This window comes from Sprattus sprattus (genome assembly GCF_963457725.1).
Source record: "Sprattus sprattus genome assembly, chromosome: 5".
Lineage (NCBI taxonomy): Eukaryota > Metazoa > Chordata > Actinopteri > Clupeiformes > Clupeidae > Sprattus > Sprattus sprattus.
The window spans coordinates 554,936-574,593 of NC_137924.1; the positions used below are offsets into that span (position 1 = coordinate 554,936).

Sequence of the window (19,658 nt, forward strand, 5' to 3'; positions counted from 1 at the left end):
TGTGTGTGGGTGTGAGAGGTTTCTGCAGTGGCAGTCTCCTGATAAACACGTTTGCTCGAGCTCAAAGGTGAGTTAAGATGCCCTGTGTTCTAAGCAACCTTTAAACACTGTTGTAAATCTAGGATTGGGCTTAGAACCTTTAAACACTTGTAAATGTAGGATTGGGTTTAGAACCTTTAAACACTTGTAAATCTAGGATTGGGTTTATAACCTTTAAACACTGTTGCTAATCTAGGATTGGGCATAGAACCTTTAAACACTGTTGTAAATCTAGGGTTGGGGTTAGGGTCTGTGTGTCCTGTGGACGCCATCAATTAAGGACACGCGCACATGTTGTGACACGCGCACACAGTAGGTTGCCAATACTGACAGCATTAGAGAAGAAGTAAAGTTACTATTCAAAATAAACTATGACTATGAAATAATATGAAATGTAACACCGTACATGACAGCTGTATAGCATACCCGCAGCTTCTCAGGTTTATAAATAGCATTGGCAACCTTCACGTCAGGTGACGCTAGAACGTGTTTTGGATTGGTTTGGCTACTCGCCACCGTTTGCCTTATCAGTTTATGAAACGCACGTGTGTATTTCATCAACATATGATCAACTTGAGACTGCTAACAAACGGCCACGTGTTGAAAAACAAGTATTTAGTTTATATCGCAGAGGATAGATCTTTTGAAAACGTCTGGAAGAACTATCATCTTCACATTATGATCCAGTGGTCCCGAATTGTCCTCTTATGATCACCTTAACAGGAACGGAGGTGCGCACTGATTGAGTGCTCTGCTGCGTTGTATGTGTGGCTTGATGCCTGAGCTATATGACGGTTAAAACACCGGGTGAGTTAACCTAACCAAACTCTTGGTCTACTGTGGTCATGGGGTAACAAAGTGGTAGCAAAAATACACACGGTTTACAAGAAACGGGGTTGCGGTTGACAAGAAACGGGGTTGTGGTTTACAAGAAACGAGCCCACGTGTCAGCCGGCGGAGTTAGTTTCATTTTCATGTGTTATGACAGAAGGCTTCGCCCTGCGCGCTAATCTCAACACTCTCCGGAGACTTCACACCAAGAGAGCCCGTTTCCAACTTCTGCACCAAAGGTAGGCTGCCATTACATTAACTAAATAGGCGGCCTACGTCAACCTATTACTTTAGCTTTTTGAAGCGAAATTAACATCGGAAGGTTGGGGGGACATCTACCGAGATATTAAGACTACGTTTTAGACAAAGGAGAACACTATTAAGTTGTCCTTTTTAAAATCCCCTTAAAGTTATGTATAGGCCTATGCGTTTTATGTTAGGCTGCGTCGCTCTGCTTTCTCCCGGTCTTCGTTCCTGTTGCAATGATTTATGGAGTACAGACTTCCTCAGAAACTATTTCAGACTCTTGTTTATTTCAAGAGCTCCTGTAGGTTTATTTTTGTCCTACTTCGGCGCGCAGGGCGTAGTCTTTCAATTTGTTTATTCTTTACACGCTGAGATTTTACAATATTGCTTTCTCTTTCAAATATCCCTGCCCTTTTCTTAAAATAGCCCCTGCTCAAATCAGTTAGTCTACGATCAGGAATGTCGTGTGCTTCCAGTTGAGCCCTTGTCCTCTCCCAAGGGCTGCTTCTGCCCGCTTCTAAAACTGCCGCTCACCGTTTTCTGCGCGTTTTCTATGATTGGTGAGACTCTTTTTACACGATGTTAGTCCACCACACGATGGTGGTAGTCGCGCATGCTCAGCTGCTCACTGCACGATGGTAGATCTGTTTCGACCTAACTCTGACCGTCACTACGGTCTAAAATGGGAATGATCACCTTGGTTCTGCCTGTCACCGAGACATATGTCAACAAAGTCATGTCCATGACCTCCGGAAGCAGAACGACACGCGTTAATAAATAACAGCGATTCTCTCACCTTGATCGCCTCGTACGAGACCGTGAGTATACCTAATGATACTAAATATCTCGGGGAAGTCCTGATCAGTGGTGTCAAAAGTATTAGTTACTCAAGTAGAAGTATTGATACTCGAGTTTAAAAATACTCTGGTATTAGTTGAAGTATCGACTTAACCTCTTTACTCAAGTAAAAGTTAAAAAGTACAGGCTCTTAAATGTACTTAAAGTATAAAAGTAAAAAGTAACCTTAATAAAAAAAAAATGAAATTAAAAAACATTGAAAGCTAAACTAGTTGGACTTAATATAATTGCCACGACTGAAATAGAAGCTTAACTTAATAGCTGATGAGTGCTACATGGAGCCCAAGACATGGTCAAAAAATGTAATAATGCTGTCAAAGACAACAGTCTCGAAGAGCATGTTTATCTCAAACTGTATTAGAATTCAAGTAGACCTCCACCCCATTTGCACATTCGTCTCTCATCAAGAGCCTTTGCAACTAGGTTCATAGTCTTTGCATATTCTACCAGAAATGCAAGCTCGACATGAGTAAACCTGTTAAAATAACAAATACAAAGCTCAAATGTCATATTTATTTAATGGAACACCTTCAATTCAATAACAAACCAATTTTGTAATGCTAATCATCTGTGCTGAGGGTTAGTTAATATACTATATATATATATAGTGTTTTATAGCTTTTCAATTCAAAATGAAAGAATATAGATATAGTTCAGCTTTACAAATTAAAAGGGGCAGGTACATGGGTATTTTTAGTGCACTGCAAACCTTTCTCCTTGTTCCCTTACTTTTTTTTTGCAAATATAAAATATATCTTATTTTATTTAATATGCATAGTAGCGTGAATATGTGTGAGAATAAGCTTGACTCACAAGCATTATAGTCCTGTGTTGGAGTAATTTGATTCGTGTGTGTTTCTGTCTGTGTGCTTGCGAAATGCTGCTTTCCGCTGTCCTTCTCTGCGGGCTACGGGCTACTTAAGACTGTTGCCATGAAAACATTAATGAGCTTGAACCACACAGGCCAAAGTTAACATTGGGAGATGTGGCACTATCAGATGTGCCCCACTAAATCTGCCTAGCAACTCGACTCGAATATTGCATAAACCTTGAGAACTGTACCCTGTGACCAAGAGAAAAAAAAACATAGTCAGATCATATCAGACAGACCGGTAACGTTACTGCTAGTTAGCTATCGCTAGTTTTCCAGTATTTTGGAAGTTTTAATTCAGACTACAATGAGGAATGTAGACTATTTTTGGCTAAAAGCCGTTGTAAAATCCAGCATAATCTTACAATTTGTCCTTATAACATTCTATGATAATATTCCATATTACTGCGCAGCGACTGGCAAGGCAAGGCAATTTTATTCATATAGCGCATATCGTACACGTGTGGAGCAACATCATCTGGGACACTGAAGCGTCAAAATCAGGATACCCCTCTCGGCCAATGAGTGTTATGGGTTTCTAGGCTTCTTCCAATTACGCTTGAAATCAATCTGGATGGCGTCACTGATCTGTATTGGATGGCGCACATTTGAAACTTTTGAAACAAAACCGAAACCAAGAGTAACGAGCCTGTTTTAAAAATGTAAGGAGTAGAAAGTACAGATAATTGTGTTAAAATGTAAGGAGTAGAAGTAAAAAGTTGCCAGGAAAAAAAAATACTCGAGTAAAGTAAAGATACCTAAGAAAAACCTAACCCTAACCCTAAGTACAGTAACAAAGTATTTGTACTTCGTTACTTGACACCTCTGGTCCTGATATGCCATTTCTAATAATTCGTTACCTAAATGGTACAGGTGCCTTGTGCCCCTGGGAGTTGATGTGGATGTGTGTTTGAGCTGTGCTCAGCTCGTTTTTTCAGGTAACTTTATTGTTGAATTTAAATGCGCTAGATTTCCGGGTTATTTGAGTTTGTTTACATTGTGCCTATACCGCTGTTAGCAGCCGTGGGCTTTGTGCGAGCCTACTAAGTGCGTTCGCGCACTTGTGTGGGCCGCCGTAATAAATGCACATATTTAATGTCATTTTTTAGATAATACGATTATGTAAGGTGGGAACATCACATTAAATAAATAAAAGGTAAATTTGAACATTATATAACAAACAAGTTAATAGAATCACAAAAAGAGTGCGGAATCTGATCAGTTGAAGTCTGCATTTATTTGAGTGTCTGTGTGTGCATGTTTGTGTGTGTGTGTGTGTGTGTGTGTGTGTGTGTGTGTGTGTGTGTGTGTGTGTGTGTGTGTGTGTGTGTATGTGTGTGTGTGTGTGTGTGTGTGTGTGTGTGTGTGTGTGTGTGTGTGTGTCAGAGATGGCACCAGTGTCCATGCAGGCCCCGGTGTGTCTGATTGATAATGGGACAGACGGGCGCATGAGTGTACAGCAGGGGGCGCTGCAGATCCTGGAGCAGATTCAGGAGCCGGTGGTGGTGGTGGCTGTGGTGGGGCTCTACCGCACGGGGAAGTCCTACCTCATGAACCGGCTGGCCGGGAAACAAAAAGGTCAGAACACAGGGGGTAAAGGCAGCAGACAAACCAGTGTGTGTGATTTGGTGGAGACATGATGGGTGGGTAAACCAGTGTGTGTGATTGGTGGAGACATGATGGGTGGGTGAACCAGTGTGTGTGATTGGTGGAGACATGTTGAGGGGTGTGTCATGAAGCACAGGTTTGCAGCACATCTCATTGTCTCTAAATGATGCTCCTCTTGACCTCTTGACCTCTCAGGGTTTGCCCTTGGTAACACCGTTGAGTCCAAAACCAAAGGAATCTGGATGTGGTGTGTACCTCACCCCTCTAAACCAGGTGTGTATGTTTACACACACACACACACACACACATACAAACCAGCAACAACAGCAACCAAAACCTACACTAACACACAAGCACACACAGACACTCACACAATAACAACCTATGTTACCACACATACACAGCTACACACACACAAACACACATAGTACACACACACATACAAACCTACACACACAAACTCAAACACACATACAGTACATATATGAAAATTCATGATATGATAGCTGTCAGGTTTGTAATGATATGAAATTAATTCAATATTTTTCATGTGTAGTATGTATTTGTTATAAATGTTAGAGTTGGGCACTTTGGATTGATGTTGTTTCCATAGTAACTAAATGAACTTGCTTGGCCTTTAAAACAGGAAACACTATCGTTCTACTCGACACAGAAGGACTGGGAGATGTTGACAAGGTGATGTGGTCTTCATTCTCATCAGAAATGTGGACACACACCCACACACACACACACACACCCACACACACACACACACACATAGATGTAGACAAATTAGATTTAGCATCTCAACACCTTCGTTTTTTTGTTTGTATGTGTGTGTGTGTGTGTGTGTGTGTGTGTGTGTGTGTGTGCGGTATATGTGTGTGTGTGTGTGTTCCATATGTGTCAGGGAGACTCCAAGAATGACACACAGCTCTTTTCTCTGGCCGTTCTGCTGAGCAGCAGTCTGATCTACAACAGCAGGGGCACCATTGACAACAGAGCAGTGGAAGAGCTGCAGTATCCTTACACACACACACACACATACACACACACTCGTGGTGGTATGATTCTCTAGTAAAAGCCAGAGTTAATGGTGGTATGGTGCTCTAGTATTAGCCAGAGCTAATGATGGTATGGTGCTCTAGTATTAGCCAGAGCTGATGGTGGTATGGTGCTCTAGTATTAGCCAGAGATGATGGTGGTATGGTGCTCTAGTATTAGCCAGAGATGATGGTGGTATGGTGCTCTAGTATTAGCCAGAGATGATGGTGGTATGGTGCTCTAGTATTAGCCAGAGATGATGGTGGTATGATGGTGGTATGGTGCTCTAGTATTAATCAGAGCTCATGGTGGTATGATGGTGGTATGGTGCTCTAGTATTAGCCAGAGATGATGGTGGTATGATGGTGGTATGGTGCTCTAGTATTAATCAGAGCTCATGGTGGTATGATGGTGGTATGGTGCTCTAGTATTAGCCAGAGATGATGGTGGTATGGTGCTCTAGTATTAGCCAGAGATGATGGTGGTATGATGGTGGTATGGTGCTCTAGTATTAATCAGAGCTCATGGTGGTATGATGGTGGTATGGTGCTCTAGTATTAGCCAGAGATGATGGTGGTATGATGGTGGTATGGTGCTCTAGTATTAGCCAGAGCTGATGGTGGTAAGGTGCTCTAGTATTAGCCAGAGATGATGGTGGTATGGTGCTCTAGTATTAGCCAGAGCTGATGGTGGTATGATGGTGGTATGGTGCTCTAGTATTAGCCAGAGTTGATGGTGGTATGGTGCTCTAGTATTAGCCAGAGATGATGGTGGTATGGTGCTCTAGTATTAGCCAGAGCTGATGTTGATGTTGGTACAGATACTGTGGACCTCAACCTCCTACAGATTTGTAACAGAGCTGGCGGAGTTCATCAAAGTGAAGTCACGTGATGAAGACGGAGACGATTCAGAGTTTGTGAAGTTCTTCCCCACGTTCATCTGGGCTGTGAGGGACTTCACTCTGGAGAGGAAGATCGACGGGAAAGAGGCAACAGAGGATGAATACTTAGACTTTGCCCTGAAGCTGAAAGCTGGTAAGATTTACTGAGTTCACTGCTCTTTCTAACTGCCTGAGTCATTTACGAACGCCATTCATTTATTAAAAACAAACAGGAACAACTAGCAAACTAAGGTGAGGTGTGGCAGCCAGTACATCAGTAGTGTTGGCGTGTGTATGTGTTGGTGTCTGTGTGTGTCTGTGTGTCTGTGTGTGTGTGGCAGTGTGTGTGTGTGTGTGTGTGGCAGCCAGTACATCAGTAGTGTTGGGGTGTATGCATGCATGACAGGTCAGTGAGTGGAGTTGTGTGTCGTAAGAAGTAACGAAAGATATGCACAGGGAGTGCTGAGCGTAGGAAGCAAAGTCTCCCCTTTCTCTCTCTCTCTCCCTCTCTCTCTTCTCTTCTCTTCTCTTCTCTCTCTCTCTCTCTCTCTCTCTCTCTCTCTCTCTCTCTCTCTCTCCCTCCATCTCCCTTTCTCTTTTCTTCTCTTTTCTTCTTTCTCTCTCTCTCTCTCTCTCTCTCTCTCTCTCTCTCTCTCTCTCTCTCTCTCTCTCTCTCTCTCTCTCTCTCTCTCTCTCTCTCTCTCTCTCTCTCTCTCTCTCTCTCTCTCTCTCTCTCTCTCTCTCCTCTCTCTCTCTCTCTGAATCTCTCTCTGAAACTTCCCGTGTGAACCAACCAGGCCCAGGTGTTCTCAATGACTAACGAGCCGACCACACCTGCTGGGCACCTGCAACACAAAACACAGACCAAGACAAGCAGCCGGCCCAAAGGAGGCGGGGTTGTCACATCCCGAACCAACTCCGCTAAACCAGACCCATGTTGTGATCTGAAGGATAGGGTTAAATATCTCCTTTAAACCAGACCCATGTTGTGATCGGGTTAAATATCTCCTTTAAACCAGACCCATGGTGTGATCTGAAGGATAGGGATAGGGTTAAATATATCCTTTAAACCAGACCTATGTTGTGTTATCTTGAAGGTTAGGGTTAAATATCTCCTTTAAACCAGACCTATGTTGTGTTATCTTGAAGGTTAGGGTTAAATATCTCCTTTAAACCAGACCTATATTGTGATCTCCTGAAGGTTAGGGTTAAATATCTCCTTTAAACCAGACCTATGTTGTGTTATCCTGAAGGTTAGGGTTAAATATCTCCTTTAAACCAGACCTATATTGTGATCTCCTGAAGGTTAGGGTTAAATATCTCCTTTAAACCAGACCTATGTTGTGTTATCTTGAAGGTTAGGGTTAAATATCTCCTTTAAACCAGACCTATGTTGTGTTATCTTGAAGGTTAGGGTTAAATATCTCCTTTAAACCAGACCCATGTTGTGATATCTTGAAGGTCACTCAAAAAAGGTGAATGATTACAACCTTCCTCGGGAGTGCATCCGGAGATACTTCCCATCCCGGAAATGTTTCACCTTCCCTTTCCCAACAAGCAGCCCGGAGAATGCGATCCGCATGGAGAGCCTGGCTCCCTCTGATCTGGCTCCAGCATTCCTGGAGGTCTCCGACCGCTTCTGCAGCTTCGTCTTCGACCAGAGCCCAGTGAAGCAGCTGAAGGATGGGCACGCAGTCGATGGCCGAAGTGAGTCAGTATATAAATACAGTGAGGCTCATGGCATCTGGGCAACCCTACTGTGTGTGTGAGTGTTTTCTAGCTCCAGTCCTGTAGGTACAGTGCCACTTGAAAGTATGTGAACCCCTTGAGCACTAAGAGTTTTCTGTTGTTTTAGCATGATTTTTCATTTTTTTTCATCACCAATTTTCCATAGATGAAATGGCAGGTTTATGTTTATCATTTGCATGTACTTGTTTGGAGGGAATTGTTTGAGTAGCCAAAAAACTACATGAAACATGGAATTAGTCCATTTCAAAAGTAAGTGAACCCCCAGCTGAATTGGTCAAGTCAAGCAGGTAACAGATTCGGTGAAACTTATTTGGGTGCTTAATTAGTCAATTAAGCAAACCGATCAACTGAGACATCCTTAGGGAAAGGTTTGGGCAACACAGATTAAAAGAGAGAGGAAACCAACCAAACTACTGTAGTGCCAAGGTGTACCCACACAGATCCACCATGCCGAGAGGAAACGAGATATCCGAGAACATCAGGAAGAAGGTACTGACAGCCCATCAGTCTTGGGAAAGCTATAAGACCATCTCCAAAAGATTCCAGCTTCATCCATCCTTCCAAGACAAAGAATTTAGAAATGGAGGGCATTGAACATGACCGCATCTCTGCCTAGAAGTGGACGCCCATCAAGACCGTCACCAAGAAGCACCAGAAGAAGAATAAATCAGGTAAAAGTCAACCCACACATCACCTCTAAAGAGTTTCGGACCTCTCTGGCAGCATCTGGGGTAAATGTACATGGGTCTACAATCAGACGGAAATTGAATGGACATGACATTCATGATCGGGTTGATAGAAGGAAGCCTCTGCTCTCAAGAAAGAACAAAACTGCCCGTTTCAACTTTGCCTGAGAGCACTTGGATAAACCAAAGGCCTTCTGGAAGTCCCTTCTTTGGACAGATGAGTCCGAGATAGAATTATTTGGTCACGATCAAAACCAACAATTTTCGTCTGATTGTAGACCCATGTACATTTACCCCAGATGCTGCCAGAGAGGTCCGAAACTCTTTAGAGGTGATGTGTGGGTTGACTTTTACCTGATTTTTTCTTCTTCTGGTGCTTCTTGGTGATGGTCTTGATGGGCGTCCACTTCTAGGCAGAGATGCGGTCATGTTCAATGCCCTCCATTTCTAAATTCTTTGTCTTGGAGGGATAGATGAAGCTGGAATCTTTTGGAGATGGTCTTATAGCTTTCCCAAGACTGATGGGCTGTCAGTACCTTCTTCCTGATGTTCTCGGATATCTCGTTTCCTCTCGGCATGGTGGATCTGTGTGGGTACACCTTGGCACTACAGTAGTTTGGTTGGTTTCCTCTCTCTTTTAATCTGTGTTGCCCAAACCTTTCCCTAAGGATATCTCAGTTGATCGGTTTGCTTAATTGACTAAGCACCCAAATAAGTTTCACCGAATCTGTTACCTGCTTGACTTTACCAGTTCAGCTGGGGGTTCACTTACTTTTGAAATAGACTAATTCCGTGTTTCATGTAGTTTTTTGGCTACTCAAACAATTCCCTCCAAACAAGTACATGCAAATGATAAACATAAACCTGACATTTCATCTATAGAAAATTGGTGATGAAAAAAAATGAAAAATCATGCTAAAACAACAGAAAACTCTTAGTGCTTAAGGGGTTCACATACTTTCAAGTGGCACTGTATAACTGAAACGTGAAAGTGAAACTAACCTATTCTGTTCAAACTACCAAACAAATGTGAGTTATCAACTCTACAATGCAACTGAAACTTAACTGTCAAATCAGTGATTCTTGAGACCTGGGACAAAACATGTCCGTGACATAAATCACAGTTTTTTTATCTTAAAATGTACGTAATATATTTTAAAAGCCTCACCAAACTCATCAACAGGAAAAGGGTAGCACAACAAAGTGTGTTTTGTTGTTGTCTAACATTTTGTTTTTATTCTTAATGATATTATATGTGACCAGTACCTACAAAAACCCATGTCCGAAAGCAGGTCACATCACACTGAAGTGCTTTAAAAAGTCTGAAAAGTGATATAAAATTGAACTTTATCTATATCATATGTAAATAACATAGTATTTATTTCACAAACCTAAAAAAAAAAAAAAATTGAAACATTTTGAATGTACTTTCTGGTCAGTTGAACATGTGTCCAGAGTTTTCGTCAACACCATCAGACTTTTTTAAATTGGGAAAAAAATCAGGAATAATTTAGGGCAGCTTTAACTCAAAGGACCCCTTTCCTTCCTCCTTGGTCTTCCTGGTGACATGAGAAAATTTGAGCTCTGGTAAGTTTTTAATAATACTTTGTTTTTCATATCTATTAACTAATATGCACACGTCACAACCATAGCGTATCAACTCCAAAATGGATAAAGAGTCAACATTAGAGTAAAATGTTCTGCAATCTAGTGTTTATTTATATAGATTGGCTGGACCATGATCAACAGATGAAAAACAAGATGGCTCCTGTGAGAATCTTGTGTGATATAAGGAGAAATGTACTTTTTTTGTCAACACCATCAGACGTCAACACCATCAAAACACCATCAAACACCATCAACATTTGTGTCTGATGGAGTTGACTTTCTCTGATGGTGTTGACTAAGGCCATTTTAGTGTCCATTTTAATCATTTTAATGCTGTTTATGCCAAAAATATCACTTCCTATGGATTTGTATTGCTATTTCAGTTTCATGTGTCAAATAAAATCTAGTTTAGATATAGAGTGTCAACTCCTTCAGATATAGTATTTTATAGTTTAAAAAAAAAATGGTATCTGTTTCATTCCTTGAAGGATATTTGTTCAAAGACTAACACATTTCCAATGTAGATGTGTATTTTTAATGCTTAAAAATGTCTCTGTTAAATCTGAAGGTTAAAGACAAATGTAATTTGTGGTATGATTTCAATTCTACTCATTTAACATTGACTTCTTTGGCTCTAAACTTTTGTTTTTAATGATTTAAAGACCTGTGTACATTATAAGGGGAACTGGGAAAACTAATGAGTACAAAAATTTCTGATAAGATCATTTAAAATCATTTCCATAAGTCTATTTATGTTTATTATGGTGTTGACAAAAATCAAGTGCTGACCCAGCAAACATTCAATTAACATAAAAAATCTACAACTGGGAGGTTGAACCAAAACATGTTTGGATAGACAAAGCTTCATTTAACAGAAATGTAATCATATATTTTGGAAGTTATCCAAATATTTTTTGGGAAAATCAAAACCTGTTTTGTCCCTTATCTCAAGAATCACTGAAATGAATAACTTGTAAGACTGTTACTGTCACACTACTACTGAGTTATTGTTACACTGTTAGGGTTCGAATACACGTTTTTTTTTAAACGGGACGCGAGAAAATGCATTGATACCTATGGTACGGCGCACTTTGCGTGTGCGCCCTTTCTCCACCACGCGTTGCGTCTTTGTAGCGTTTTTTAGGTGTGCTTAAAAGTTGAACTATTCTCAACTTTCCAGCGCAAGGCAGGGAGGCACGGGTGGTGTTCGGCCGTAGCCACCGAGGTTTCATTAGGCAACAACACACATGGGATTATCCCTTACCTACCCCACTCCCACGAGTGCTATATTGCTTTTATAAAACAATTCTACAGTCAACAAATTAACATTTCAACACGAAGTTATTGATTCAAAATGCTTTATTTCGCATTGTTTCTCCGCAACAAAAAATAGTTCCATTGTCAACGTCTTGGTTTGGAATTATAAGAATTTTGAATGCGCTTTCATCGCGGAGTGATTTATTATTAGCTGTGAAAAGTCTATACACCGGGCTGTTTTGGCCGCTGCACTTTGCCAAGGCGTTACTGAAGCGTCTGCGCCTGTAAAAAGACGCTTATGTGTATTTGAACCCTTAGTGAGTTACTGTTACACTGTTAGTGAGTTACTGTTACACTGTTAGTGAGTTACTGTTACACTGTTAGTGAGTTACTGTTACACTGTTAGTGAGTTACTGTTACACTGTTAGTGATTACTGTTACACTGTTAGTGAGTTACTGTTACACTGTTAGTGAGTTACTGTTACACTGTTAGTGAGTTACTGTTACACTGTTAGTGAGTTACTGTTACACTGTTAGAGAGTTACTGTTACACTGTTAGTGAGTTACTGTTACACTGTTAGAGAGTTACTGTTACACTGTAGTGAGTTACTGTAACAGAGTGCCTGCTAAGTCCTTGTGTTTCTCCCTCGTAAGTCCTTGGTCACATGGTGAAGATGTACGTGGATATCTTCTCCAGTGGGGGAGTGCCCTGTCTGGAGAATGCCGTGGTTGCCATGGCACAGATTGAGAATGAGGCTGCTGTTAAGGAAGGGCTTGAGCTCTATGAGAGTGGAATGGAGCAGCTAAAGGCTAACTTCCCTTCAGACCTGAAGGACATCACCTCTGGACACCAGTGCCTCACCAGCCTGGCAACAGAGGTCTTCATGAAGCGCTCCTTCAAGGATGATGATGGCAAGCACATGAAGTCCCTGGAGGTAAGCTGGATCTCTCAGATATGAAACAGATGAAGTGAACGGGGAGCGAAACTAACAAGTATAGATTACTGTCTAGTAGGGGTGCAACAGATCAAAAAACTCACGGTTCGGATCGTTCCTCGGATCAGAGTCACGGATCGGATCATTTTTCGGATCAGCAAAAAAAAGGAGGAAGGGGCTGCTTAAATGCCGCAGTGATGAGCGGTTGATGAGCCGTTTTCGGTTTCACTCCTGTCAGTGAAACACCGGGGTGATGTCGCTGTAAATGCGTGGCCATGCTCGATGTGTTTCCACTGTTGTATGGCTTTCTTGTGCCACAGTGCCTACACACCGTCACGGTTTTATCCACCAACCTCTTTCCTTCTGCATTCAATTTGACAGGGAAGCCAAAATGCTCCCAAACAGGGGATTTAAATGTGGGGCGTTCAAGTTCTTCTGTTCCTCCGCTCGCCATGACCACGCTGTGTTGCAGGTTTTTCTTTATGTTAGCAATCGCTATGTCAGCTACGTGTTACGTCTGTGTGGTAACCTAGGCGACAGGTTTGTGTGGCAGCGCGAGTATATGGAAACAGACGTAGCACTAGAGGCAGCAGTTATCGTTACAGTAGTCACCGAAGTCTAGCCTACTTTTATTTTCCATGCCCACTGTTCTACATGTTGTATGCTGAGGACAATAAATCACAACGAGCCATAGGACTGTTTGCTTATTGAAAAGGGAACTGTTGCAGACTTTTACCCATAGCGTGTTAGCCGAACCGAAATAGATGATCCGAACGGATCACGGATCAATGATGATCCGTTGCACCCCTACTGTCTAGTCGTGTCTTTAACTAAATCCTAGCTGAGACATTCTGTGATGAAGAGTTAGAAGGTTTCCATGTGGTGTTTCAGGAGGCCATCGACAAGCTGTTCAGTAGATTCCTGCTGCAGAATGAGGAGGCTTCGGTGCTGATCTGCCAGGAAATCCTCGCAGATCTCTCTGCTCCACTGAAAAACAAACTCCAGCAGGGGTTCTACACCAAAGTGGGAGGCTACCAGCTCTTCTGCAAGGACATGGAGGAGATTGTGGTGAAATACAACAGCCAGACCCACAGACGAGTCAAGGTTCAACAGACAACAGCATTACACAAACACTCTAGAACCAGGCCAACAGACACACTCTAGAACCAGGCTAACAGACACACTCTAGAACCAGGCAAACAGACACACTCTAGAACCAGGCCAACAGACACACTCTAGAACCAGGCCAACAGACACACTCTAGAACCAGGCCAACAGAAACACTCTAGAACCAGGCCAACAGACACACTCTAGAACCAGGCCAACAGACACACTCTAGAACCAGGCCAACAGACACACTCTAGAACCAGGCCAACAGAAACACTCTAGAACCAGGCCAACAGACACACTCTAGAACCAGGCCAACAGACACACTCTAGAACCAGGCCAAGAGACACACTCTAGAACCAGGCCAACAGACACACTCTAGAACCAGGCCAACAGACACACTCTAGAACCAGGCCAACAGTCTTACACAGACACTCTAGAACCAGGCCAACAGACACACTCTAGAACCAGGCCAAGAGACACACTCTAGAACCAGGCCAACATACACACTCTAGAACCAGGCCAACAGTCTTACACAAACATGCTAAGAACCAGGCCAACAGACACACTCTAGAACCAGGCCAACAGACACACTCTAGAACCAGGCCAACAGACACACTCTAGAACCAGGCCAACAGACACACTCTAGAACCAGGCCAACAGACACACTCTAGAACCAGGCCAACAGACACACTCTAAGCCAGGGGTGGGCAATGAATTGGCCCAAAGGGCCACATGAGATAATGGGACTGTTGTGGAGGGCCGGACCAATAGGCTGAACTCAATTAAGCATGAAAAATGAGCATGTATTTGCAGTATTAAAGGTGTGCCCAGGCGACCAATACACATGGCACACACACACACACACACACAAGAGCAAGCATGCAATGCAATAGTATAAGTATACAGATTAATAGTAATATCAATTTTTATCGTTTAACGTTTGATTCCTAATTTACCATTGACCTCCAAGGGCCGGTCAGGGAGAGCCAAGGGACCGCAAATGGGGCAGCACTTTTCCAAGGTCTGCTCTAGAACCAGGAAAACATAAACATTCTGGAACCAGGCCAACAGTCTTACAAAAACCCCTTAGAGTAAGCCCGACAGTCTTACACTAGAACCAGACCAAGAGTTACAGAAACACTACACATTAGAACCAGACCAAGAGTTACAGAAACACTAAACATTAGAACCAGACCAAGAGTTACAGAAACACTAAACATTAGAACCAGACCAAGAGTTACAGAAACACTAGACATTAGACCCAGACCAAAAGTAAATGAAACACTAGAATTAGACCAAGAGTTAACGAAGCACTACACATTAGACCAGACCAAGAGTTACAGAAACACTACACTTTAGAACCAGACCAGAATATGTGTGTCACAGGCTGAGGACGTGTTGGAGGAGTTTATGAAGCAGAGAAGGGAGGAGTCTGCAGCCATCCTACAGGCTGACCAGAGTCTGAGTGTGAAGGACAGAGAGATCTGTGGTGAGGGGGTGTGTGTGTGTGTGTGTGTGTGTGTGTTTGTGTGTGTATAACCTGCATGTGTGTGTATAAAGTGAGCATGTGTGTGTTTATATAATCTGTGTGTGTTTGTATAATGTGTGTGTGTGTATAATTTGAGTGAGTGTGTGTGTGTGTTTATATTATCTCTGTGTGTGTGTGTATAATGTGTGTGTGTGTGTGTGTATAATGTGTGAGTGCGTGTATAATGTGTGTATGTGTGTGTGTATATAATCTGTGTTTGTGTGTGTATGTGTGCGTATAATCTCTGTGTGTATAATGTGTGTGTGTGTATAATGTGTGTGTGTGTGTGTGTGTGTGTGTGTGTGTGTGTGTTTGTAATGTGTGTGTGGGTGTGTATATAATCTGTGTGTATGTGTGTGTGTGTGTGTGTTTGTCCAGATAATCTGTGTGTGTTTTGTAATGTGTGTGTGTGAGTGTGTGTGTGTGTGTGTGTGTGTGTGTGTGTGTGTGTGTGTATATAATCTGTGTGTACAGTCATGGACAAAAATATTGGCACCCCTGCACTTCTGTCAGATAATGCACCAATACTCCCAGAAAACTGTTGCAATTACAAATGCTTTTGTATTCACATGTTTACTTTCTTAGTTTGAATTGTAAAAACACAAAAAATCTGACAAATAATGCCAAATCTGACTTTATTCCACATAAAACTCAAAAAAGGGCCGTACAAAATTAAAAGCGGAAAGCGTCTGGTTCTCACTCCTCAGTAGCTCAAGACAGTCTGTCTTCCGTGTCCTCTGGTTGAGGTTCAAAAGGCTCCTGATTGGCTGATTGATGCAGTGCACCTGTGAGGAACAACCCGAGACACCTGGGTCGGGAGGAGATCCCTACGAGAATCCTCTGGGGTAGTACCCCCCATCCAACACCATACACACACACACACACACACATGAGACCTATGAGAATCCTCTGGGTTAGTACCGCCCATCCAACACCATACACACACACACACATGAGACCTATGAGAATCCTCTGGGGTAGTACCGCCCATCCAACACCATACACACACACACACACACACATGAGACCTATGAGAATCCTCTGGGTTAGTACCGCCCATCCAACACCATGCCTCATGATGGCCTTCGTTTGGCTGTACTTAGCCATGTGGGGCTCTGCTTATCTGCTGGGCCATCACAGTGTGTGTGTAATGTGTGTGTGTGTGTGTGTGTGTGTGTGTGTGTGTATAATGTGTGTGTACATTGTGCATGTGTGTGTGTGTGTGTTCATAATGTGTTTGTTTTTTATAACTTTGTGGGTAACGGTAGGACCTTAAAAAAGGGTTGTCCCCATACAGACAACCCCACATTGTAGTACAAACAAGTATGTGTGTGTTATTGTGTCTGTGTGTGTGTGTATAATGTGTGTGTTGTGTGTGTGTGTGTGTGTGTGTGTGTGTAGAGGAGCGAGAGAGAGCCGTGCTCATGGAGCAGGAGATGAGGTCCGGCCAGGAGGCGCAGAGGCAGCTGCAGGAGCGCATGGAGGCGCAGCGTCAGAGCAGTGAGGAGCGCATGAGGCAGGTGATCGAGAAGATGCATCAGGAGATGAAGGAGCAGAGGGAGGAGGCACACCGGGCCAGGGAGAGCATGCTGAGGGAGCAGATGACCCTGCTGGAGAAGGGCTTCAAGGAGAAGGCAGACATGATGACCAGAGAGATAGAGGAGAGCAGGAAGAGGAGCGAGGAGGCGCAGGAGGCCAAGAGCCAGGAGTTTACCAGGCTGTTCGAACAGCAGGACCGCAGACACAACGAGCTCATGAGCCAGATGCAGCAGCAGCAGAAAGCCATGAAGGCACAGAAGGAGGAAGATGAAGGCTGCTGTATCCTGTGATCATCCCCATCTCCTTAAATCACAGTCAATACTACTAAAATAACACGGCTTTGTGCCAAATACGTAGGTCTATCTGAGTGATTTAATTTAACTTTCCACCTCACTTGACTCCGTAACCATAGCCTGCACAATATTGTTACATTCGCGGCAGGTGGCCATGCCAAAATCAAACAAAATCACAGATTTCCGTACAGTTTCGTCAACGAGAAAACTTTCAATGTTAAAGTTGAAAAGCTAGAGAAAAATGTCATAAAGGGAAAAAACGTAGCGTGCATCCCTGGTGTTTCTATCGGCAATTTCGAAAAGGAGGGTGCCAAACTGACCTCGTCTGACATCTAGGTGGGCAAGTTCAAATCACTAAACGATCAGCTGGAAGGAATCGCACGTCAGTGAGCACAGCTTGCGAGCGAACACAAGTGGACTGCCATGGGAAAGCTTCCATCCGAAGACGAACTGATTCTAAAAACTTGGAATGAACTGCCCATTACATATCGCACATTGCCACGTGTAATTATGCTGTGTTAACCATGGTAACCACGGTTCCACTTATGCATGTGAGAAATCTATCCTTAAATCTTACTCACATATGAAACATATAAAGACGAACCTGCACTCGCGGTTGAATGATAAAAGCCTCAATGCTTGCATGAAGCTTCACCTCACTGAATATGAGCCATACGACAAGGCCATCAGCAAGTCTATGCAGCACCCGAGGTCGCATTAATCTATGGGTAGGCCTAATGTTCAATTTCGAGTGTTGTGTTGTTAACGTTGTTAATTAGTGTGCTTGCCCGTAGGGACAGCACACTATTGTTCTTCTTAAATTTTCTTTATTCTCCTTTCTGCCATGTTTTTCTTGCAACGCATCAGGCCTCGCCCGATTGAGATAGAGACGCCGTTCAAACACCGAAACGTCCGGCCCGAACCGGTGCAACCTGCTATATCTTTTCGTGGCGGTAGTCCTTGCCACTCTTTTTTTTTTTATTAATGGTGTCTTTGAACTGGCTTGCAGCTGTGCTTCACTGACACCTGCCCCAATTCCAAGGCATTTGTTCTCTCTGTCATGGCCGCAACAGAGCAAGCACACTCTCGCAGTTCGTTCACGAAACGTATTCTAGTTTCATGTCGTTGTTACATTTACATTTCAAGTTACTAGTACCATAACTTTTAGTACCATAACTTTTAGAAACGTGTAGAAAACATATTTTTAAAAACTGAGTTGAGTAAAAGTAACGGTTAGTTAAATATCCAAACTTTTTCTTGTAACTGACTTTTTGAGGCTCTTCTGAGATTAAAAAAAAACTAAAATGGTAAAAGTGGCTCTCCTGGCAAAAAAGGTTCCCGACCCCTGTCATAGAAGATAGCTTGGGCAGTTGCTGGAGAGGCATGTTTACAGAGATCATTTTGAAATACTGAAATATATCAATCAAGTGCCTTGTATTCATAATTACCTGGTATGAATCAAGTGGTTATGTAAGCAGGAACCTGGCTTTTGTGTGTTTGTGTAACTAGAGTATTAGGTGCCACTAAGTCTGCATATGTGAAAGGAACCTGGCTTTTGTGTGTTTGTGTAACTAGAGTATTAGGTGCCACTAAGTCTGCATATGTGAAAGAGCATGTACGGATCAGAGGTGATAAGGAGGAGCGAACTGTGCTCTTTCCACCTTGTGTAAAACTGACACCCTTGCAAGACCATCAATTACACACACACACACACACACACACTGACACACACACTGACACACACACTGACACACACACACACACTCGCACACACACACAAAACTGACATCCTTTCAAGACACGAAGCATTCTAAGATGACGCAGGACATCAGAGCCCCACCACGTGGTTATCGCTGCTGACGGAGTGTTTTGGCGTCAGAGAACACTAGCTAACTTCTTTCTATATTCACCTTGTGTGATGTGTTTATTATTGCTTCTCTCTCGTCTGCTGCAGTGTGGGAGTAAGCACACGCTTTCTCTCTCTCTCTCTCTCTCTCTGACCTGCCAGGACCTGGGAGAGCCAGACAAGCTTGTTGTTGTTTAATAAATATACTTATATGCAACTCCGGAGTCCTGAGGTACCTTGAGTGAATTTTCACCTAACACTTATAGTCATGTTCCCCATGTTGTTTCCTGAAACATGAAATTAATTGAATAGATCTGGAAGCACTGGTATTTCCTATCTAGTTCCTCATATTGTTCTGACGTTAAGAGTTCTCCTTGTGTCTTTTCTTCCTGTCCTTCTGACATTAACACTAAAAGGTCTATATCCCTCGTACGGGATATTTTTATTTTTGAGTTTTCGTCTTAGAGACATAAAAAGAACAACCACGGAAACATTGAACCCTTTTCTAATATTATTTATGAGGTCTTCTAGAATAGAATCATATATTCCATTTGTGCATCAATGTTTTTAGTTAATCAAAATGTACAAAAACATCAAGGCATGTCAGACAACTTAGAAAAGTCTAAAAGGCCTTGGACCTTAGAGTGAGACAAAAAAAACAAGAAGTTCCCCTGTGTTGAAAACAAGCACATTCCCACACTCAGCTCTCAACTCTCAACCTCTTCCATGG

General features: G+C 42.7%; 1 protein-coding gene across 6 annotated transcripts; it reads left to right on the forward strand.

Moving 5' to 3' along the window:
• Nucleotides 1–7: 7 nt before the first annotated feature.
• On the forward strand, nt 8–19,145 carry LOC308365707 (guanylate-binding protein 4-like). Of its 6 annotated transcripts, none has more exons than XM_080839234.1 (12): nt 23–67; nt 763–846; nt 4,232–4,423; nt 4,649–4,726; nt 5,100–5,149; nt 5,364–5,473; nt 6,344–6,531; nt 7,839–8,084; nt 12,332–12,612; nt 13,504–13,716; nt 15,109–15,211; nt 16,652–19,145. In XM_080839234.1, the coding sequence occupies exons 2-12, from the start codon at nt 828–830 to the stop codon at nt 17,077–17,079; spliced, it is 1,908 nt and encodes a 635-aa protein (XP_080695360.1). In that variant the 5' UTR covers nt 23–67; nt 763–827; the 3' UTR covers nt 17,080–19,145. The 6 variants fall into 6 exon arrangements, with proteins under 6 accessions (XP_080695363.1, XP_080695360.1, XP_080695361.1 ...); XM_080839235.1 differs by lacking the exon at nt 23–67 and adding an exon at nt 1,028–1,109 and having other exon boundaries at nt 568–846; XM_080839236.1 differs by lacking the exon at nt 23–67 and adding an exon at nt 1,031–1,109 and having other exon boundaries at nt 568–846.
• Nucleotides 19,146–19,658: the final 513 nt, after the last annotated feature.

Bases quoted from the DNA above. Each gene is read 5' to 3' on its own strand.
- LOC308365707 (XM_080839234.1), top strand. The intron at 5,474-6,343 runs GTATCCTTACAC...AACCTCCTACAG, and splicing joins AGAGCAGTGGAAGAGCTGCA to ATTTGTAACAGAGCTGGCGG. The intron at 13,717-15,108 runs GTTCAACAGACA...TGTGTGTCACAG, and splicing joins AGACCCACAGACGAGTCAAG to GCTGAGGACGTGTTGGAGGA.